At 40.8% G+C, this 24,645-nt stretch overlaps 1 protein-coding gene across 2 annotated transcripts in view; it reads left to right on the plus strand.

Moving 5' to 3' along the window:
• Positions 1 to 24,645, plus strand: part of ANAPC10 (anaphase promoting complex subunit 10) — a 52,854-nt gene that overhangs the window by 6,623 nt on the left and 21,586 nt on the right. For both annotated transcript variants that reach the window (XM_061584800.1, XM_061584801.1), the window contains exons 3-6: positions 649 to 729; positions 2,605 to 2,725; positions 3,360 to 3,450; positions 9,298 to 9,418. In XM_061584800.1, the coding sequence (XP_061440784.1) occupies positions 2,611 to 2,725; positions 3,360 to 3,450; positions 9,298 to 9,418 (327 nt within the window). In that variant the 5' untranslated portion in view covers positions 649 to 729; positions 2,605 to 2,610. The remainder of the gene's footprint in view (positions 1 to 648; positions 730 to 2,604; positions 2,726 to 3,359; positions 3,451 to 9,297; positions 9,419 to 24,645) is intronic.

Raw genomic sequence — 24,645 nt, forward strand, 5'->3', positions numbered from 1 at the left:
CCCTGCCATTGGCTCTTTATGTTTTTATTGTGACTAACTCTCTGAAGAACAGTTCTATTCTTTTATTGCTTATACTAAACAGATGGATAAAAAAATAAAGATAGTGTAGTTTGTGGATATTTTGTTCAACAAAGACTGCCTTCTAGTGTCTGATATGTGAACAGCTCTTTTAATTACAGGTTAAATATATATTGTTTTTTTTGGATATATTTGGATACATTTCTTGGATACATTTGGATATATTTATTGAATACATTTCAGATAAATCAATCTGTGATTAATTCACAACACAAAATAAATGGGAGGAATAAAGCAAATAAATTATTACTTTTATTTATATTTCAAGGAGTTCATGTTTAGGACATCTGTGGTGCTTGCTCACTTTATCCTCATAACAAGCTGGTAGGGTGGAGAGATACTGACGGCATGAGGTCACACAGTTAAGTTTCATATTGAGTGAAAATTTGAACCTAGGCCTTCCTGGTCAAAGTCCTAACTGTCTACTATACATTGGCTTCTGAAATGGAAAATGCAAATACAATATTCTTTCAAAGTCATTTCTCCAGTAGGTAAAATATAACATAATATTGTGCACAGATTTTGTGGCCATCACCCCAAATATCTTAACATGTCTAATTTTCTATACAGCATTCATAGAATATCTTCTTGCCTCATCCGATTACATGTTTATTCAGAAGTGAAGTTCCACTGACTTCAATTTACTCCTAGGTAAGTATCTATAGGATTGCAGCCCTAATGTTTATCTACCAGGATTGACTAAGTCTGGCCTTGCAGATGTTGTTGGTCTCTTAACTCATGTTAGCCCCTAGCCATCATGGCCAGTGATCAGGGATGATAGGAGTTATAGTTCAACAGCATCTGGAGGGCCATGGGTTAGCCTGAACTAGATCATTCATAGTCTGAAACCCACTCGATCTGACACATCCCTAGACTTTTCCCATAAAAATGTTAGAGGAATAAGAGTGGTGAGGGTTGTGATCTTAAATGCTGTAGCACTCTATTCAGTATTTTAGGTTTCTACAACAAACTGGTGATGCTACAGCTGAACAATATTTTTAAAGTTAAAACATGAACAGTGAAATCCTGTGTTTAATTCAGAAGTAAATCCTATCTAGCTGTGTTTGGGGGTGAGGCTTTCCCCTAGTAAGTGTGTGTAGGATTGCATTGTAAGAATGACTAGCTACATTCCCTTTTTGTCTCCTGCATTTTGTTGTGCAGTAGAAGTGCCTGAACATCCCCCCCTCTCTCTCCACAAAAAATATCTGCTTTAGCTATTCTTAGTATAAATCTATTATACTCAATGAATAGGCCAACAAAAGGAAATAATGAAGAAATAGGAAAAAAGGTAACCTCCTCTTAATGTATTGTTTTACAGTTGTTAGCATTGTATAGTTGATATGTCATCCTTGCCAATAAGCTCTCACTGGCCTTTTGAGGCCTGGCAGAGGAGGGATGAAAAGCTCTCCCTCCTCCAGCAGCCTAGTACATTTTTATGATGAGTATTGAGGACAGGCTTCTCTCCTTCAGTTGCTGTCTTGTTTTCTGTGCTGGGCACAGAGGAGGGATGGCATACTCCATGCCTCCTCCACAAGCCCACTCACTTGCCTGCTTGCAGTTCCTAGTGCCTACGGCTATCAAGTGAGCACTTAAATAAAAAGCTGTATGAATCTAAGTCAGTGATTCCCCAAATTCTCCTCCCTGGCCACTTGAAAATTGCTGAGGGTCTTGGCGGACCACTGAATGGTTTTTCTGCCTGTTGTGGCACTTGTAATGCACTGCGCTACATGCTGTCTGATTTTTAATTGCGTCTATTCTTTTATTGCTTATTTGTTGTATTTATTTTACTGCAATTTGAATTTCACTGCAATACAATAAAATACAGTATAAGAAATAAAAGAAGCAATAAACTACAATTTAAAACCAATGTGAATATATCATGTGATGGATGTGCCATCTACCATCTTCAACCACAAATCTATAGACCGCCGTGAACCTCCTGAAAGAAGCTCATGGGCCACTGGTGGTCCATGGACCATCATTTGGGAACCCCGATCTAAGCAAAGTAAAGAAAGCTGTATCTGTTGTGGTAGCATCAAGCACAGACATTTTTAATTGATTGGTTTCATATATGCTGCTTTCATGTGCCAAAGAGGCTGTCTAGAACACAACCAAAAGTTAGGAATAGGGGAAGCTGCCTTATACTGAGTCAGACCATTGGTCCGTCTAGCTCAGTATTGTCTACACTGACTGGCAGCAGCTCTCCAGGGGTTTGGGCAGGGAGTCTCTCCCAGCCCTACATGGAGATACCAACTACTGAACCTGGGACCTGCATGCAAAGCAGATGCTCTACCAATGAGTTATGGTCCTTCTCCAACTTCCATAAAGTTGCTATGTTTGTGGCAGATTCTCTCAAAATAATATTATTTTCCCCATTGTCATGAACCCATTTAATTTCTTCCTGTATATATATATTTTCTAAGCGTGACGCTTACAAAAGGGGGAGCTTTAGCCACCCATAGGGGCAAGAGGGGGCAAGCTCTGGCAACCTGTGGGTTTTAACATATTTGTAACTTCTTTTGCTAGTGAAAAATGACCACTGCTAACAAGACACCCCCCGGTGCAGATCCAAAGCAATTGGAAAGGACTGGAACTGTTCGAGAAATAGGATCACAAGCTGTTTGGTCACTTTCATCTTGTAAACCAGGTAAACTGCACAACTATAATATGCACATATAAGCCATGCACATACTTAGTGAAATGCCCATGTGCAACTTTGACAGAGAATGATTTTCTGTGTTATATATATTAGATACTCGTAGCAAATTTATGTAATGTGTGTCTGCCTCTGTATATTATACGACCTTTTGTTAAAAAAAAAATCCAGGAATTTAGAAAAGTATGAATTGTCCAGTATTGCTAGTGGAGTTTTCTAGATAACACTAAAAATGTAAACGTACTGCCTTGAAGTCGATTCCAACTTATGGTGACCCTATGAATAGGGTTTTCATGGTAAGCGATATTCAGAGGGGGTTTACCATTGCCTCCCTCTGAGGCTGAGAGGCAGTGACTGGCCCAAGGTCACCCAGTGAGCTTCATGGCTGTGTGGGGAATCGAACCCTGGTCTCCCAGGTCGTAGTCCAGCACCTTAACCACTACGCCACACTGGTAACACTGGTTGTAACCAGATAACACTGGTGGTTTATTATTACTATGTTTCCAAGTGGAGAACCATAATAGGGCCTCCAGATCCCAGTATAGATAACATTACTCTGATGTTTATGTTATCTGCAGAATAGGAATACAGTGCTAAAGCCTACATGTGCCTTTTTTCACACTAGGATTTGGTGTGGACCAGTTACGTGATGATAATCTAGAAACATACTGGCAGTCTGATGGATCACAACCTCATTTGGTGAACATCCAGTTCAGGTATTGAATATTATATATCAGCTTTTATGCAGCCGTCATTATTGCACTTGAATAACACACTGGAAGAAGACAGGAGACAGAGGCTGCAGAAGGATTGCATTATTCTGTTTTCTACATCATAGCTCCAAACCAGTTAAACTGGGTGTTCTTTTTGTGTGTTTTTTGAAATGTTTTGCTGAAACATTGTTTATAGTACTAACTGGCCAGAAGTTATAATTTTGAAACTAAGTCTGTTGTACCTTGGTTTCATAATGTTATTCACTAATAGGCAAAAAAGGTTGCGGTTTAAGAACATACCTATAGCCCACAGATATTTCTATCAAACTTTAGCAAGCAGGGAAATTGGACAGCTATAGTGAATGCACCAGGGGAGCAGGAGACCTGACCTCCTCTCTGAGATGTTGTACTGCTCTACAAATTTCTCAAAATGCAAACAAAATTTGGGTTGGTCTTTCACAGTCCGATCCTCTTCCTGTGTAACTTGGAAGAATTTGGTAACGTGCCTCTGACCATATGGTGAGTGGTGGCAACACCTGCCAACTCCAAAGATGGAGAATGACATTTTTGTATGTTTCTTGGTGTTCTTTTTACTTCTTTCCTGCGTTACTATTGTTTCTACAGAGAATCTAATCTAGAAAATTTTATTTCCCTCATTATTCATCCTAGAAACCTGTATCAAATTTATTTTTATTAATTTCAAAGCCTTTTTATGGATCAATGTCATATGGTGGTGAAGACAGCCTTTTGTGTTTTAAATTGGAGGTTATGTTCTATTTCTATTATTTATTTATTATTTGATGTATGTCCCATCCTTCCTCCCATCAGGAGCCCAGGGCGGTGCATTAACAGCTGGGTGCATTAACAGTTGAATCTGAAGTTTGATGTAAAATCAGACTGATTAAAATATGTTGCTACTTAAGCAATGACTCTAGCTGTTGGAAAAAACAAACTTGCCCTACCCAAGATGCATATTTTCAGCCTGCTATGTTTAAACCACTTCATTTAAGGAAAGGTAGGTAGGGTCAGTTAAAAACATAGAACACACCTAGAATTTTGCTAAGAATATATTTCACTTCCCACTGTTTTATTTTGTGCAAACTGAGACACTCCTGATGTTCACTGGAGACTATTCTGCAGAATATTATTCTGCAGTGCTATTATTCCACAATAGTTTTTGGAGTTTTTTAGTATATATTTTGCGAAGTGTTGCTGTGCCTCACAGAAATAGAAGCAAAAGAAAATGATTTACTGTACTATAGGAAACGTCACTAAAATTACAAAGTAAATCAAACATATTTAAAGTGACTATCTGAACTATATCAACTGTATCTTAATATAGTTGCTTCCTCTCTGCTAAAAATAGATCAGCACAGCACATGTCATGTTTCTATTATTTGGGCTGATTGCAGGTGTTGCCACCACTCATCATATGCTCAGAGGCACATGTCCCCAAATTCTTCCAAGCTCCAGAGGAAGTGGATTGGACTGTGAAAGACCAAGCCAAATTGTGTTTGCATATTGAGAAATTTGTAGGACAGTCCAATATCTGAGAGAGGAGGTCAGGTCTCCTGCTCCCCTGGTGCATTCACTATAGCTGCCCAATTTCCCTGCTTTTTAAAGTTTGATAGAAATATCTGTGGGCTATAGGTATGTTCTTAAAGCGCAAGGTTTTTTGCCTGTTAGTGAAGTTCTCTGGTTTTTAATCTGGGAGGTAAGAAATGGGATCCTGTGCAAGTTTGCTGAGAACGGATTGATCATTTGCATGCTTATTGAGTTCAGTGGGGTATACTTCCCTGCAATCATGCTTAGGATAGGTGAAACTGACCACAAGGGATGGGGAGGAGGGGAAGAAGGACAGGGGAGGAAGGCGATGGGAACAGGCAGGAGGGGGAGGGAAGGAGAAGGGCAGGTTTGATCATTTGCATATTTATTGAGTTCAGTGGGATTTACTCCTGTGCAGTCATGCTTAGGATAGGTAAAACTGACGGGGGGGAGGGAAGGCTGGAGTAGGCATGGGAGGAGAAAGAGGGGAGAGAAGGAGGAAGGGAAAGGAGAGGGGAAGGAGGAGAAGGGCAAGTCTGATCATTTGCATGCTTATTGAGTTCAATGGGATTTACTCCCATGCAATCATGGTTACGATAGGTAAAACTGACCATGCGGGAGGAGTAGGGGGATTGGAGAGGAAAGGAGAAAGGGAGGTGAAACGAGGGTGGAAGGAGGGTATTGAAAGGGGAGGTGCAAAGGAAGGGGCAAAAGGGAGATGATAGAAGGAGGAGGGGAGGGCAGGCTTGATCATTTGCATGCTTATTGAGTTCAATGGGATTTACTGCTGTGCAATCATGCTTAAGACAGGTAAAACTGACCATAAGGAGGGGGAGGGGAGGGGGAAGAAGGGGATGGTGAGGGAGAGGGAGGGGCAAGGGGGCAAGAGGAAGGGGATGGGAGGGAGGAGAAGGGAGGGTCGGTTTGATCATTTGCTTACTTTTTGAATTCAGTGGGATTTATTTCTGTGCAATCATGTTTAGGATAGGTGAAACTGACCTGGGGGAGGGGCATGGAGAGGAGGGGGAGGGGAGGAGATTGGGTGGGTGGGCACTGGCCAGAGGGGAAGCCTCTTTCCTTTCCAAAAGGAAAACAATGTGAACAGTATCATTGGTTTTCAGCTTTCCCCCCATCTTTTTATTTTACAGCAGGCACATGTAGCCTCCCACCCAGATTTAAACCAAAACTGTCCCTGGCCACATCCACACCAGACCTTTATTTCACTTTACACAGTCATGGCTTCTCCTAAAGAATCCTGGAAAGTGTCATGCCAGCTTGCCAGCCTTGCCCTGGCCTGCAGTTAGAATGGCTAACTCCCAAAGCCTTATGGGGAATTCTTCCCCTTGACATCTTCCTTGTTAGCTTGCTAGCAAGCAGTTAAATCTTTGATGTCTTTTCATCACTGTGACTTGGTAATTTTTTTAACACAGCTGTACCAGCTTACAGTAATTTTGCACCTTCTTATCAGTGGAAGGGGCCTGGTTCCGTCAAGGCCGTAAAACTCGTTGCTTTGTTATGGGAAACCAAGAGGAGGCGCCAGGTGCTGTGGGAACATCGTTTTTTCATCCCTTTGATGAAAATGTTAATTGGTTAATTGTCTCCGGCTTGGAGGGAATTTTCCTCCATAAGAAGAGGCTCAGAACTCTGGGTTGGTGTCCCACTTCGGAGCACCACCTTGCCTATGGTGATGTTCTGTTGTGGCTCCGTTTACATCTTGACTTGCAATTCCCTGAGGGGAAGAAGGCTATTCAGTGAGAGATCCTATGCTCTTGTAAGTATAGCTAGGCAAACAGCTTTGTTATTTTGATTTGTGCCAAGAAACTTTCCTTTATCTTTTCTATTAAATACTTTACCCGTTTGGGTGTATAGTTTTAGGATTCAATTTGCTGCTACAAATTATTTATGTGTACCTTTTTGCTTTTTGTAACCTTTTTTATGCTTTTCTTATTTTGTTTTTAATAAACTTTAATTACTTTAAACCAACGTGTGTTTATTCCAGAGAAAGGGGTCAGTTCCTAAATTCAGTCCTTGTCATTTGAACACAACTACCGTGTAACAGAGAAACGTTTTTACCTAATACTTCAGAAGGGACCAAGAGTGTATCTAGACTCTGGTCCTGAGAGGCTCAGGTGTTGTTTAAGTGGGCTCTGGGGTTCCCTTCGCCCCAGAGTAGCTAACCAGTTGAAGGGTGGTGGCAGTACTACCTTGCAGGGTTGGTGTTGACGTGCACAACCTTGGCAAACCAGAATTTGCTGGGATCAATTGCCCAAGGCTGGGGATTGACTCCTAGGACAGTGAGAGCAGACGGGGAAGAGCTCCCCGCTTTCACTACAGAAAGTATAATTAGTGAAGGGTGCTGAGAGTTGCTAGGAGACGCCCTGTTCCTCTCACAGAGCTTCAGTCAGAGTGGCTGAGTGTTAAACCACTCTGGCCACAGGAGCTCTGTCGGGAATAAGAGTCTCCTCTCAACACCCTTCACAAACTACTTCCCAGGATTCTGTGGGGGAAGCCATGACTGTCTCAAGTGAAATAAATGTCTGGCATGGGTGTGGCCTCCTAATTAGCCTAGCCAAGCAGCTGTGAGTGGCTTTTAGAACACTGACAGTTGGTTCTTACTGAGCATGCCCGACATTAACATTCAGTTCAGTGTAAAATTTCTTAAATTAATTAAAATTCAGCCAGGCATTTTTTTAGCTTTTAAAGTGCAGAAGATGAAGGTCAGAGTATGGGGAAGGTCAGTAATAGGATTACAGGTACTTAGTGAACATGGCTGATTTTTAATTAACTTCAATAGATTATGAGAACTCTGACAGAAAAAAGTCCAAAAGGGGTCTGGGTTTTTTTTCTCTCTTTTTAGACTTTGAACTCTTGATTCCCTCTGACTGTTTTGTGTATCACTATGAAAATTTCGAGGGTTGTTCAGCAAGTGTTTCTGAGTTCAGGACTATATATTTTGTAAGGTTTTGTTTTGAAATGAGCTTATGGGAAGGATCAAAATGGCATGGGGGTATTTTCAATTTAACATTGTGGAATGCGAAAAATCCACTCTAGCTATAGTGTATAGCCACTCTCATGGCTGTATAATATCCAGTAGACATGCAGCTTATTTAAACTTGCTGCTACCTAAGGATCAAATATCATGATTAGGGAAATCTGAATTTATTTCAGGGCTACTGGTTCTGAATTTGCTTCTGTGAGCTCAGAATCTAATGGGTTTTCTTTATCAATGGCTTTAGTTATTCTCTGGTTGCTGTGAGATTGCCTTAAATGTGAACTCCACCCACCTCTGCATGTGCAAGAGAAGACCCATTTTATTGTTTATATGCTTACCTGGAATGAAAAAGAGTTGAGGGAAGCTAGTTATCCAGAATGGTTTTTTTCCAGCCTTAGCAAATTACAAGTATGTGATTAGTCGCTTGGTTGTAAACAAAGGGAATTAAGCTTGCTAAGAGGCTGAATCTCAGGAAAACGAAGGAAGCTCTTAATTCCTTAGTTACAGTGCTGTCCACATACTTGTATCTCTGATCTTAGCTCAGAGTAATTAGTTATGAGTTTGAAGGTCTTAGGAACACAGGAAGCGACCTTGAACTGAGTCAGACTCAATGGTGTATCTAGCTCAGCATTGTCCACACTGACTGACAGCAGCTCTCCAGGGTTTCAGACGGAGTCACTCCCAGCCCTACCTGGAGATGCCGAGGATTGAACCTGGGACCTCCTGCGTACAAGGCAGATGCTCTGCCACTGACCTACAGCCTTTCCCCTTGAGCATGTGGACATAAATATTCAATTCTGTACACTCATACATATCATATGTGATAAACTTGGATGCTGATAGGCTTACAGCACGTTTCTAATCATGTCTACACAGAAGTCAGTCCTTTTGAATTCATTGGGGCTTACTCTTAGTTAGTGGAGCTAGGATTGCAGCCATAGTCTCCTGGAGTAAGGAAGACCATTTTGATGCTTTCCCCCAGTTGGCTTCGATATCCATACTGAAGGCATAGGAAAACTGGCCCTTGAATGTGTCCTCTTAGAGGTATATTATAAACTATTGGACACTGTTCCTAATATGAAGCAATGAATTTATCCCCATCGGTTTTTGCTTCTTAGGCATTTTAAACCCACCATTAAAAGATGTTCCCAAGGTGGCTTGTAATGTTTAAAATAAAATATGAAATTAAGATAGACAATCACAAGCTAAAACAAGCATTCAAGTTGTTGAACCTTCCATAATAAGTAAACATCTATCTGACTGGCTAATTCTTACAAGGCTTTAGTTTTGGCATTTTTTGTTTTTGCTTCCAGAAGGAAAACAACAGTGAAGACATTGTGTATTTATGCAGATTATAAATCTGATGAAAGCTACACTCCAAGTAAAATCTCTGTCAGAGTAGGAAACAACTTCCACAATCTGCAGGAAATCCGGGTAGGTGCTCTTTACTCCTTAAAACATTTTATCAGGCCAGTTATTTCCAGATAAGGAATATTTACTGTCTATAGGTCTTGCCTATAGTGCTTTCCATTTTGTTTTATTTATTTATAAAAATGTACATTGCTTGACATAATTAAAAGCTCTAAATCTCTATGTAAAATAGCATTCAGTAAAATTTTCCTGGATGAAACAAGGCAAAAACAAAACCGTATGTTGCAAATAAAGCTAAGCAGTGTCTAAAAGAGAATTTGAAAATTAAAGAATCAAGAGTCCAGTAAGGCTTGGTAAACATGTATGTTTTTTAAAGGCACTTAAAAGTCGTTACAATCTCTGCCTCACAGACTACCTAAGGGAGGGCAATCCAGAGGGTGGGTGCTATCACTGAGAAGGCCTACTTCCACCTTGCCACCAGGTGACAATCTGCTGGATGTGGAACAATGAGCAGGGTCTCCTCAGAAGACCTTAAAAGTCAGCTTGGTCTGTAGCAGAAGAAAAAGTCTGCTAAGTAACCTGGTCCCAAGTTGCATATGCACATAGTACAAAACTGGAAAGCTTTGTACTATGTGCATTTAAGCTTTTTAAGAGGGGAAAAGTGGCTGGGATCTAAAGAGCTACCTTGATACATGCTTGTGGTAGCCCAGTCATGTATTTTTTAAATGTTTTCTTTAGATAGCCATTCCCTGCTGTCTTCCATCATTTCCAAAGTACTTTGTCATGAGAGGCTGCTAGTTGCTATGGTTCTTTGGATCCCAATAAAATATATTTTGTATGTGTGTTTATTCTAAATTGGATGTTTCTCAGTGACCCGCTCAAAAGTTGGGAGTTGCAGAATTATCTCTGTATCTTGCATGATGGTGCAGTACAAAAATGGGGGGGGGAGGGAGAAGAAGAAGATTTAATTTTATCAGTGAACAATCTGTAGCAGCCTTGCTAATTAAACCCATTGAATTTAGACCCAGCATCTCCCTCCTCTTGGAGCTGGGACTACTGATTGTTAAGTCAAGATTTCAGCTTCTGCTCAAAAAAGTTAAAGAGCAGGCCAACCCAAGTGCTGCATCCTTAGAGAAGACAGCTTCTAGTATTGGAGAACCAGTATGGGACCAGAGCATTAGTACTAAGAGTCTATTGGACTGCACTGGAAAAAGCATTACCATGACCTCCTTAATCGTAACTCTATTGTGGCTGATGAGGTCTACTCGCAGATTCCACAACAAACTAGAGACAAGCTTGCATCCTAATTTGGATGAAGTCAGTAAAGCCATCAATCAAATGAAGAACAACAAAGCTAGTGGACCTGATGGGATTCCTGCTGAAGTCTTTAAAGAAGGTGGGCCTGAACTTACACAACAACTTCATAAGCTCATCAAAAAAATCGGAATGAGGGAGATCCTGGAAGACTTTAGGGATGCCATAATTATCACCCTTTTTAAGAAGGGTGATAGAACAGATTGTGGGAACTATCGAAGTATCTCTATTCTTGCTACCGCAGGTAATGTCCTCCCCGAATCTCAAAATGGTTTCCACCCTTCCAGGGTGACAGTGGACATGATCTTCACTGCACGACAGCTTCAAGAAAAATGCCGGGAGCAGTATCGACCTTTATATATGGTGTTTATTGATCTGACTAAGGCCTTTGACACTGTGAATTGAACCACTCTCTGGACCATCCTTCTGAAAACTGGATGCCCTGATAAACTTGTGAATATTTTGTGACTCCTTCATGACAACATGACAGCAACAATTTTGGACAACAATGGCTTTCAGAGCGATCCATTTAGAGTCAGATCAGGCGTAAACCAGGGATGCGTCATTGCTCCTACCTTATTTGCTATCTTCATTGCTATGATTCTACACCTTAATTGAGGGGAACCTTCCTACTGGTGTGGAAATCATATATCGAACAGGTGGAAAGCTTTTTAATCTCAGTAGGCTGAAAGCAAAAAGTAAGGTACAGTCAACCTCTGTCGTAGAACTTCAATATGCCAATGATAATGTCTCTGCACATTCAGAGAATGATCTTCAAACTATCCTAAATGTCTTAACAGAATCATATGGAATCTTGGGTTTTCACTTAATATTAAAAAAACCAAAGTGCTTCATCACTAGGTGCGAACTAGTCCCTCTGTAGCACCATCAATCCAGCTTAATGGTGTGACGCTGGAGAATGTTGATCACTTCCCCTATCTCGGCAGCCATCTCTCTGTAAAAGCTGTAATCGATGCTGAAATTCAACATCGTCTGAGCTCTGTGAGTGCCGCATTCTCCTGAATGAAGCGTAGAGTGTTCGAGGATCGGGATATTTGCAGGGAGACCAAAATGCTTATTTACAAAGCCATTGTACTACTAACCTTACTGTATGCCTGTGAAACATGGACCATTTATAAATGCCATTCCCAGCTCCTTGAAAGATTCCACCAACGCTGCCTCTGGAAAATTCTGCAAATTACTTGGGAAGACAGATGGACTAATGTTAGCATTTTGGAAGAAGCAAAGACTACCAGTGTTGAAACAATGACCCTTCAACATCAACTTTGCTGGACCGGCCATGTTGTTTGAATGCCTAATCACCGTCTTCCAAAGCAGCTACTTTACTCCCCACTTAAGGATGGAAAACGGAACATTGGTGGACAGCAAAAGAGATTTAAAGATGTTCTTAAAGCAAATCTAAAAAAATGTAACATGAAAATCGACAACTGGGAAGTCTTGGCCCATGAATGTCCCAAATGGAGGTCAGCTATTATCAAAGGTGCTGTGGACTTTGAAGAAGCATGAGTACAGGGCGAATGGGACAAACGAGCTAAGCGGAAGGCACGTCAAACAAATCCTCATCGTGACCATCTTCCATCTGGAAACCTATGTCCTCACTGTGGGAGGCTGTGTGCAGCGGCGTCACTATGTGGGTGTGGGGGCTGCGCACCGCACCCGGGTGACACCAAGAGGGGGGTGACATCCAGAGCCGCCCTGTCGTGGGGCAGGGCGCCGACGGGCCAGGTGTGCGGCAGGGCTGGCCTGAGAGTGCTTCTCTCCAGGCAGCAGGCGCGGCGGCAGCTGCTGCTGCTCTGGGGACCGAGGAACGGGGACGAGGGAGTGCGAGCCAGCGAGCGAGAGCACTGGAGGAGGGGAGGGCCAGGCGACCGGGAGAAGGAGGGGGAGGAGCCATGATCTGGGCAGGAGCCGCTGTAGTCCTAGCCCAGCGCAAGGCTCTGTGCCTTTTCTAGTGCCGCTCTGACATCACGTCGGGCACGGTGCCCATTGGCTGCTCAGCTCTGGGCCAGGCCCGGCCACCATGTGCTCGCGTGGCCCGGGCAGGCAGGACGGGGGCCCGCCAGTGGCCCACCCCCGGCAAGCACCCGGAGACCTCAAGGGCTCTTCCCAGCTGCCCCGTCAAGGCCAAGCCCAGTCAGGTTGCCTCCTGCAAGGGAAGGTCTGGATTGAGAGGGTGCAGCCCCCTCCCTCCAGACCGAGGTCTTTGAGGAAGGAGCCTGGTTCGGGGGCCACCCCATGCCCTCCTCACCGGGGTGGGAGAGAACGGCTTCCCTCTTGCCGCCCCCAGGAAAGCAAGGCGGCCAGAGGCCCGTGAGACGGACAGACGCGGGGGTGACACCATGAGTTACTGCACTGGGTGACACCAACCCTAGTGACGCCACTGGCTGTGTGGATCCAGAATTGGCCTCCACAGTCACTTACGGATTCACTGTTAAAGACCTTATCTTAGAAGACAAGTGATCGCCAATGCTAAGAGGAAAGTAATGATGATGATACCAGTGTAGGGAGCCAGGTCTTGGTGTTGATTTAATTTGCTCTCAGCAACATTGACACATAGCCAAATCTAGTTGGCTCTGTGGCACCAGGTCATCACTTTAAAAAGTAATTCCAAATTGGCTGACATTAGACACTTGACTGATCTAGAAATGGCTTTGCTTGACCTTAGTGATGTTGTCATGTAGTGAAATCTATTTGGCTGTGTAGGATTGTGATGTCATCCTGCTCACTATGTGATCCCGGATTGACTGGAATTGTCCCTGTTACTAATGCAAGAAAAAGATGTAATTAGAAGGGAGGGTGAGGATTGGGGGAAAATGAACACTCTCATAATTAAGGGAACTTTGCGGGGTGGAGATATTTCTGTCCCACTCTGAAAGCACTACTTTCAACCACCAAAAAAAATAGAGAGAACATTAAGTGCAGTGGATTTCAACCTTGGGTCCCCAGATGTGGTTAGATTACAACTCCCAACATCTCTGGTCATTGGCTAATCTGTCTGGGGATTATAGGAATTGTGGTCCAACAATATCTGGGGACCCAAGGTTGAAGAACACTGAAAAACCTTATTTCTTATCTGTAGTTCCTTTTTTTACATGCAGTGTCCACTAGATGTCACTGTTGGCTTTAAATACTAACTTTTGGATTCATGCCCCACCACCCACTCTACCAGTAATAAATGATTGTACTTTTATAATGATATGTTGTTGTTCTACATATAGCCTTAGTAATTTGCCAGGGGTTGGGGAGAAACCTGAAAACTTGTACTATTCAGGCCACCCTTGGTGTGTCTGAGAGACACGACAGTGTTTTGAAAATATACTTCAGTGGACAATTTTAGGCTTTCATAGACACAAATTATAAACCAGGTTGCCTTTCTCAACTGTTGTCAGGCTGGCCTGGAATACTGTTCTTCCCTTCCCCTCCCTCTGCCTCTTGTTTGTTTCCCCTTTGTAGTTTGATAGTTGTTTTTTAATTCATGAAGAAACAGTGATTTATATGCAAAGGGATTTTGTCTTACTGCATTATTAAGCACCTCCACAGAAAACATGTCACAAGACATATTATTTTCTTTGCTTCTCCTTACAGCTGGTAATGTAACATCAAACTAATATGATCTTTAGTATGTTAAGTACTGACATGCCTGAAATCCTGTTGCTTTTATAAATTGTTACTGTCCACATTATGTTGCAGTTCCTAAGTTTCTACATGTTTACATAAAGTTTGGAGAAAATGCAAGGGATAGCTTTTCTCACCTTAAAATTATGTAGCCCAATTCTGTAGATGTTTCCTGAGAAGTTCAACGTGGCTTACTCCCAGATAAATGTCCATAGGATTCCAAGTTTAGTTCTCTGTGTGAGTATGGCCATAAAGTCAATTTGTAATTTTTCTTTATCTTTTTTATTTGAATGCTATGCCAATTAATTAAAGACCATCACTGTGTTTGGATGTAAAGCTGCACCATGGTTTGCTCTGGCTCACACACTCCCCTTTCCCCTCTTTTCATCCACCATAGCCAGAGATCTGAAGCTTTAATTTTAGATTAGAAGTTTGCTGTGTTGCCTGAAACTGAACAAACGTTAGTTGATCTGAACAATGATAAGTTGAAACAAGCCAGCCTCATAAACTGTGGCTTGTTTCAACAAATCATGGTTAAGATTAGCCATAATTTGTTTTGAGTTATTTTGACATTACAAGCTGTGGTTAATCTGTACATGGAAGCTAAAGCTTCTGAACGTGCACCCCTATTTTTGAGGGGTGGAGGAGAGGGGAAGTGTGTGAGCCCAAGCCTTGTTGCAGTGTGTTCTCATCATGCTAAACCATCATTACTCCTTAAGCAGCCCAATGGGATTATAGGATCTTTGGAATTTAATAATAATAAAGTCACTTCTTTATACAATTATTCTCTTGGTTTCAGACTGATTAACTGGGTGGAAAATCCAACAAAACCTTTTTTATATATATTTTTCCATGGATGTTTGCCCAGCTCATGGTGCATAATGAAAATCCTGTGATGTAGTCTTGTGTTTCTTTGCTATTTGCAACTGATGAGTTATAAAAATGCCTTCTTAATATCAGCTGAGGCACCTAATATGTGTGCATTTACCTTTCCTAGAGTAGCTATTCTTAACTGGAAAACATTTAAAGCTGGGAACCAAAATATTTTCTTGTCCTTTGATTATTTCCAGCCTCTGGAAACTGCATTTGAACTATATTTTTTAAACACTTGAGATCATATCCTGTGAATCTGTTGGTGTTTTGAAAAAAATTGTAATTTTGCCATATGGGCTAGCTGTACTTGTTGCCTTTTCTACTGTAACCTAAGAAGAGAGATGAATGGAAATTGAGTTTTTCTGTACAGCAGTGTGGACTGAGGTGGTTAACCTTACATTGTCTCTTCTTCTATTGGCTGAGGTCATGTTAACAGGAGTGGTTACAGCGAAAAGGTGTGAACAAGCTCTACTCTTCAGATTTCAACCCACCTGGTTCAAGATCTGCAGTGAAAAGCATGCATTTGTGTGTTGAGGAAGCCTCCCAATGTATGGCCTCTCAGGAATATGCCTTTTATGTTTACATCTTACATGGCAGAGCCTATAAAGAGATGGGGAGAAACTCCTACAGTGAACCTATATTAGAATACGGGGTGAAATTCAATACTGGTGTTCCACTTGCAGAACAGTTTTTTGATCCAGCAGAGACATTTTTGTAAAAAGGCAAGGTGATTGCTCTGATTTCCCCTTCCTGCTGCAGCCTCCTGTGCTTTCCCCCCAAAAAACCAAATCTGTCCTAGGTGGTTGGGGGAACCTCCAGAGCAGCATGGAAGGTGGTATGGGAGTGGGGCTGCATGGGGAGGGGGAATCAGTGAAAATTGTCTCTCATCTTGTACATTAGCAGATGTTTCCACAGGATCATAAGGTATTCCATGAGCAGAACACTGGATTTCACCCACAGTCTCTCTGCAAATTTCTCTGTTTTTTGGTATGGAAAATCATGTAGACATAAAAATAATTCATCCTAATTTAAAAAAAAGTCTCACCTGTTACATTAGAAGTAGAAACATTTAGAGAGTTGTTTGAAATGGCATTATCAGCAAAGTTCATCCTGGAACTAGCAACACATTACTTTTTGCCAAGTTTCTCTCTCTAAAAATATTATGTTCTGTAAAATGTATTTAAATGAATGTAAGAGAGCTGTTCATAGTAGGACCTTATGGTGAAGGGCAGGTAAGAAATATAATAAATAATAGTGATTACTTTATTAGCAAGGGTTCTGGAACTCTGCACTAAATGAGAGAGATCATCACGCCATATCACAATCTACTTCTTGCAACTCCCCATTTGGTTCAAAAACAGTTGGTCCTATGTGGAAGTTGCAAGAAACCCAAGGCAAAAGCTCTTTTAGTATGTGAAACTAGTTATGTGGTTGATGTGTTCCTGGCATTGCATTTTGATTTAAAAAATCCAACATTGCAAAGACTAGGTACAAACAAAAGATTAAATAAGAAAAAAACCTCCCTATCCTTTATTTATTTATTTTATATCCCACTCTTCCTCCCAAAAGAAACCTAGGGCAGCAAGCAACAAGCCTATAAAACATCTTTAAACACAGAACTTCTTAAAAATCTTTACAAAACATCTTCAAAAACAACTCCAACACAGATGCAGACTGGGATAAGGTCTCTTCTTGAAAGAGGAAGGTCTTTAGTAGGTGCTGAAAAGATAACAGAGATGGTGCCTGTGTAATATTTAAGGGGAGGGAATTCCAAAGGGGAGATGTTACAACGCTAAAGGCCGATTCCTATGTTGTGTGGAATGGACCTCCCAATGAGTTGGTATCTGCAGGAGGCCTTCACCTGCAGAGCGCAGGGACCGACTGGATACAGTTGTCTACTTAAAAAGGCTGTTGAAAGAGGAAAATAGAATATTTTACCATTCTTGCAAATGACATCTGGAAGGATCTGAACAAGACAAGTGGCTTCAGTCATGGTCTTATCAGCATAGTCTTTCTATTTTGCAGCATAATATACATCTTCGGTGGTGATTTCTGAGTCCATCCAAACATGCCACTCTCCCTCTTTCTAAGGAAACAATCTAAAGTAGGGCTGTGTTCACACATTAATGGCAAGTCATGATTTAATGCTACTTGGACGAGCAAACCTTCCACAAACCTGAGCAAAGCCTTGAGCTTCTGCATTCCCCCATCTCCTCTCCTCCTCCTGTATGTCCAGGAGGTGGGCTTTATTAGAGTTTAGTTTTCACTTACAAGCAGTAGCGGATGGCATGGCAGATGCCTCTGACCTCTGGTCAGTTATGCTTGCTATTGCTTACTAGGAGGTAGAGAGAAAGGGCAAGGTGGCTGCGAGGTTTATTTATTTATTTATTAGATTTATATCCTGCCCTTCCTCCCAAAAGGAGCCCTGGGCAGCACAGCTTGCCACAGTGAAAACACGCATATAGATGGGGTTGAAGCAGGCTACTGTAGTGCAGCCTGAACTACAGCCAGCTTACCTTCTTTCTCTCCCTCCAGATCTCTTCTCCTTTACCAAGATCCATAGGAGTAGAATTCTTTGTGAAACATGTTTGTACAATATTAAGAGAACAAACTGTTGGGTTTCAGTGGGACTCCTTTCATTTTTATTTATATATATGGATTTATAGCCCAGCCTGTATTAAGGGCTCAGGGTAGCTAACATTAGTTCAGTAGTCTCTGTTTGTGCATACATAATATATATGAGTCCATGTTCCTTAAGGAGCTCAAAAACAAACTACTTAAACTGGCCTGGGGGCAGTTATTCCATCCCTCCTAAGTGCTCTCTTGTGAGATAAGAGGATCCAAAGCAGAGTCTTATCTATGAAACTAAATAGATATTTCTCATGTTTTGTGCAGTTATGTATTTTTCTATATCTCCCTTTCTGATGGGATTATCTGATTTCCTAGATAAGTAGTGATATTCCATCAGAGACAGGGAGATAGTTCCAACTTTTCTTCTTATTTCCTCAGAAAGCTCTCCAAAATATTGGTACCTCAGTTTCTCAGTCAGTTTGAATTCTGACTTATGCACCTTTGTTGATCTCATTGCTGATAATATCTAAAGTAGTGTATTGGCTTTTTCAGTACTGCAGCACTTTGATGTTCCAGGGTGGTTTCAAAGTTTTGCTTGTTTATCTTTTTAAAAAAGAACAAATACTTGAATACAAAATCAGGCAAGAAGATCAGGGCAAGGTAAACTTCCAAGACAATGAAGCATTGAGTAGTTTCTACCTTCTACATCTAGCATCAGTAATGTAAGACTTTGCCTTTCACATAGTGAGCACTCATCTTCCAGTCTACTCAGTCATGACCTTTGCTTTCTTTTAGTACATTGGGTTGTATTCAACTAAGTCCTATTCAAAGTAAGTTCAGTGAAATTAATGAATAAGTTATTCTTATTATCTATGTCTATTAACTTCAGTGGTCTACTCTGTGTAGGACTAGCATTGAATATCACCCATTACTATGCTCTACTTTGAAAACTGGGCCAGCTCATATATCATAGTGTTAAAGGGCAAGAAGAACATAAGAAGAGTTGCCTGGATCAAGGTAATGGCCCATCTAGTCCAGCATCCTATTCTCAAAATGGCCAACCATGTGCCTATGAGAAGCCTGAAACCAGGACCTGAGCACAGAAGCAGGTGGCTGGAGGTGTATTTATTTAAGGTATTTATATCTTGTTCTTGATATCCAGATGGGTTACAATAACTCAGAAGACTTACAATAAAACATAAAGCTAAGAAAACCTCCATGTAAACTGATCATCAGTAACATCATCAAATAATGGAAGTTGCAGCATGGTATGTTTTTGCCAGCCTAGGAGAATGTGACAGCTACAAGGACATGTTTCTACCCTATTTGCCACCCCAGGGTATTACCTTGATAAGCAGATGAGTAGCTAGTTGCTTCTCTAAATTGTGAATGACTGTTGCTGTGTAATGATCACACGTTGAGGACATTTCCATGTGCAATATCTAGACTTGTTTTATTGCATTAGAATTTTTTTTGTATTGCACTAGAATTTGTAAATAACTTTAATGCTGCCTACTTGCTGAGTGGTTGATGTGGACACGTGTTTCTTCTGCTGCCAGCAGCCCCAGTCACAGTGGCCAGTTGTTAGGGATGGAAGTTGTAGTCTGCAACTTCTGTGGAGCAGCAGTTTGGGGAGCCTGTTCTAAATCATGGGCTTGTTCCTAAGGAGGGATGTAGTTTTTTAAAAAGTGTCTTGAGGATATCTCATCATCATTCCTCATTTCCTACTTGGTGATATACAGAAATGGCATGGATGCAGGCCTGATGGCTTACAGTCTAAAATTGCCAACTAACAGTGGGTTGGAGAGTAGTGTCTTCATGAAAGAGGAAGAAAAGTGACATCTAAACAATTGGTTAGGTTAAGTTAAGATTTCCTCTTCCTTTCCTCAGCTTTTAACTGCTAAGACTGAAGCCAAATCTTAATTGTCAGACGATGATGGTAGCGCTCTGGTTGTTCTAAGGGAATTTTGACCTATTCTAGATGGGGGTCACACTCTCTGACAGAATATGTTCACAGTCTGTGAAAGCTCCTGGACTTGACTTTTCAACTGAAAGCTCAGGTAGCCAGAAGTGTCTTTTATCCATGCAATGCTGACTGCATCCCTTCCCAGGGATCATGTGTCTTGGTACCAAAACACAATTATTTACTTTTAAAAATGTTATTGTATTGGATTTTTGATTGTATTATTTAGTATTATTTTGTTATTTATTGTATTTTTTTATGCTATTTTATGTTCACCGCCCAGAGAGCTATTGCTAGTCGGGCGGTATATAAATCTAATAAATAAATAAAAATAAAAAATAAATTATTTACACTCGGCTGCACTGAAACTACAGCTGGTTTTTTCCTTTTGTCATTGGGCATTTATAGGAGTATTTATAGGGACCCACAATTGTGCTTGCTAGCTCAGCACTGACAATGTATCTTTTAATCAGGAGCCTGGAGAAGGATAGGGGCTCTGTTTAATCCCATACTTGAACCTTGGAGGTGCTTGAAAGCAGCGGGATATTTTACTGCTTTCTGAGGGCCTCCAAGCTAGAGCATCAGGATTGTCCACTACTGCCTTGCTTGCTTATGCTGGCCTTGGGGGCACTCTTGAGTGCTTCCAAAGCTATAGCATGGGTAAGTTCTCCACCCTAGCTCAGAACTGTGGAGGAAAGAGTGAGGCTTCATCCTCTAATTGTGCTGGGCTTCAGCATCACTCCATGTACCTTCAAAATTAAGTGTGACACCAGAGACAAGGGTCCTCTCTTCCCTTTGGTAAGCACAGGTTTTGGCTGGCTACTATAAGGTTACGTGTAATTTGTGGAGCACAGTTCATATGACATCTGTGAATATGCCCTCTCAGCTGCACTGATAAAGTTTTAGAAAACTAGTTATGTCATCAGCCTTTTACTGATAAATAGAGCTGCTTTTGCATTTGTATTTTTGCTGTGGTTTTATGTTGGAGATTATATTATTGAGCTTGGGGTGTAGTCTTTATATGGTTTTCTGTGCACTAATGAAATGGAAATAATGCATAGAGATGGGTGAGTCCTTACAACATGAACAAAATTTGTTTCTGTCTACTCCAAAGTTTAGTGAATGTGTTCCTCCTTCCCAGAACACTGTACTCCCAAAGTCTTGCACTATCACCCATCTCTCTCTCTCTCTCTCTCTCTCTCTCTCTCACGCACTCTCTCTCTCTCACACACACACACTTTCTTTCCATGTCTATTAAGCACAGCAAGTCTTTGACCCTTTCTTTAGCTTGAGGTGTGTTTGTTGCTAGACATGCAAATATGTCTGATGTATGAATCAGAGTCATGGATGGTAAAGTCTCAAAGGCACTTGGAGGAGAGGGGGACAGCCACCCTAGAGTTTCAGAGTTCATGTGATTATTCCTCAGAAGAGCCTACACATGTGGCCAGTTCACTAGCTACACATGCCTAGACTTGCAAACCTAGTCTGGCTCTAGCAGCCCTGGGACAAGGAGGTGGACAATTTGACTTTCATACATGTAGGACCTCATTGTAGAAGATTTGCTTTTAGTGGAGTAATGAAAACTTACCTGGCAGTGACACAAGCTCCTTCCATCTTTATTTCCCTTTACACATTTCATTTGCTCATAGTCTTGTAATATCATGCTCCAGATGCTATAGAGCTGCAAGATAGAAATGCTTTCAGGAAAGCCTGGAAAGAAACATGTATAAAAATGTGCAGCAAGGCACCATTATTTTTTTGTATGGCTCTACTGCTAAGTATAAACGCAGATGACTTTGTGTCCTGCCAATTATTCATATTAGCCAGGATTGATTTCTACAATTGAAGCCACTGATTGAAGAGCTTTTCAGGATAGATATAGTCAAATTGGTATTTAGTCAGATATGCAATTTATATCCAGGTGTCGTTTTCCCATGATCAGTGGTGTCTTGGCTTCACACAATCACTGTTGCAACTTAGTCCATAATAATGGAAATTGTCTGACTTCATATGTTTCCACTGTTGTCTTGAGAACAAAAACTAAATTCTTGATACTTCCCTCCCTTTATGTAAAGTATGCATTGATGCAGCATGCACAGTTGCTTAAAGATTTTATGATAATATGTTAAGGAACTCCTCATATCTGTAAACTGTTGTGGATATCCACCTTGTGTCTTCAGCTGTTTCATCTACAACAGAATTTTCCCAGAAATGTCGCTTGTAAGCCTCACTATCAAGAAACAAGTGCCTCCTTTGGCAACTATACATCTGTTCTGGCATGCTAGTTGGTTTATGTTGGTTCTTGATTTCACACAGACTCTCCTTTGGTAATAATTAAATCTAGTGTGCATTATGATGTGAACATTTTTGCCACCCTACAACGTAATAATTTTTTGCTACCTTGTAACTTAATAATTTTCTGTCAAAGCATTGAGTGTGATCTGAAAACAATCTCAACAAACATGCTTTCACTTTTAATCCCTTTAAAATGTTAAAACCTTTAACATTTTAATCCCATTTAGATCCATAGGGCTCAGCTGGTTGAAATAGTGCTTGAGCTGTGGTCAGTAGACATAATCTACCAGGAAATTCTTCTGTGAAAGCCATACCCATGCACAGTTCTCACTGACTTCTTTAGATGTGCTTGAGAGGTCCCTAGTGGTTTGTGTTCATGGTCTACAAAGCAATGTAAGTACCAAGCTTGAATCAAATTGATACAGATTCAGAGTTGTGTGCTACTAGTCCTTGTAAACAGAATTATTATCAACATCTCTGGACATCCAGTGATGTCCTGTCTACAAGGGGAGCTGCACTTCGTTATGGGTTCTGACTGTGCTCAGCCAAACAATCTGCTGAGCTATTGGGCAGAATGGCCAATGGGTTGCTAGACTAATTGACCCTGTCACTATATAACAGAAACACATGCAAACAAAAATTTCCCTGCCAAGAAAATTGCAAGTGAAAGAAATCCATAAGAAATTTGAGTGTCCTCTAAGAACCTTGGAATGCTATGATTTAATCAGTGGAGAGATTTGGAAGATCATGTAATGAATGTGTGCATGCTAAATGTTCGAATGAGTTTTGCTGTTTTGATAAGGATGTGTGTGTTAAACATTTTTTTTCTAAAAAGCTTGCTTTTTCTACTTGGAGGTAGATTCCCAAGCAGTTAAGTTAGCTAGTATGCTTTTATTGTAATGTACTATTTTTCTGATGAAAAGACAAGAATGTTTGGCTGGTGACCACACTGTGTTGTAATGAGGGTGGAGTGTGTTTGTCATTTTGTAGTGATGTCTGATTTTTGCGTTAGTGAGCCAATGTCCAGAGCAGTACATATGGATAGGTTCCTCTGGATCAGTATTGTGTATTGATGGAAAGCAATCACAGTAAATGGACTGCTTCAGTCTTTAAAACAATAAATGTCACTGTGGTCCACCTTTTATATTTGGTTAAAGTAGTGATGAGTATATAATTCTGTTTAAACTATGAAAAAATAAACACAATGTACTACTTCCTCTGAGAAAGAAGTACTCAAAAATGCATTCTCCAGCACATGACTTTGTCTGTTTGAAGGATATGAAATGTCACATGGAAAGAAACTGCTTTGGCTTGGAAAAGAACAGCAGGAGACAACTATTTTAAAATAAATTAAATATAGCTGTAAAAATAAAAATAAGTTCTGAGAACCTCAAACAATGAGATGCTTGGACTCACTACATGCCACAGGGAGACAATTGTTTCTTCTTTTAAAAAGCAATTATCAGAATTGCACCTGATATCTAAAATGATGGTTTAGTTAACTGGAAAGCTAGTTTACAAATGGTGGCTTTAAAAAAAAAAATCCCTTAGATTTGTAATGAGGGGAAAATGATGGTATGTTTCACCTAAAGTAAGAGAGACAATATGTAATAAGGGATTTTGTGGTTTTACAGCTCAGTGCATGTGTTTGAAAGCTGTTCTCTCAGCATCGTGGGTGGCAGGTTATGCTACCATATAATGTATTGTAGTTGGCTCTCCACACTTGTCAGGGTTAGCGTTCAACCATTCGGAAAATTTTCCCATTGTTCTAGCATGTGAACCAAGACTAGCGTTGAATTCCCAATAACTTGACAGGGAAGGGGGGGAGGTATAAATAGTTTAATTAGGAAGCTTGAAATGTGATTACTTTTCTTACTGTTTTAATGTATTTTACAGGATTCAAATCCTTAATCTGTGGCCACAGTCTGTTTCCAGTTACATTTGCTTGTTCAGATTTGCAATAGTGTAGAACAACCTCTTCTACAACCTTACAGAAATTTTGTATACTCTATTCTGCCTTTCTTCAGTGTTGGCTCTCCATTTCCATCTTAAACATGTTGGCTTTAGATGGACCATAGCTTTTGGCAGCTTTTGCATTTTTAGCAAATAATACTGTTTCTAGCAAGAGTCGCAAGCAAAAAGAAAAAAACTTTGTGTGAGGTCCTTGTAAACTGAACCTTGGGAACATTATGTTTCTGTATTTTCTCCTTTGTGCTTCTTCCCTATTCGTGTCATGGTTATAAATTATATAGCTGGAAATGAAGAATTAAGAACATTCTATTTTGTGACTGTCTCCTTTTCTAAAAAAAAAAAGAAAAAAAAGATGGGGTGCAGCTTTCTCTCTTTTATGTGCCTGGCTTTATTTTCTCTTTACCTGTTTTCAAGCCTGGCACACAGTGAAATAAGCAGTTATGGCACTGAAACTCCATTGTGCCAGGGCTTAATCCAATAAAAACAGAAATATCGCCTGCTGAGTTGTATGCAGTGTGCTTGTGTGAACATCAGTGTCTGCTGTTCACACACAGTTATTTTCCCTCTTCAAAGTTCTCTTTGGAATATTGGAGAGTGTACCGAGAGGGGGTTTTTTTGGCCCTTGTGTTTTCAAGGTTGTAGTGAATATTGTTCAGTTTGCTTTGGT

The sequence above is a fragment of the Rhineura floridana genome, chromosome 9, assembly GCF_030035675.1.
Source record: "Rhineura floridana isolate rRhiFlo1 chromosome 9, rRhiFlo1.hap2, whole genome shotgun sequence".
NCBI classification, from domain to species: domain Eukaryota; kingdom Metazoa; phylum Chordata; class Lepidosauria; order Squamata; family Rhineuridae; genus Rhineura; species Rhineura floridana.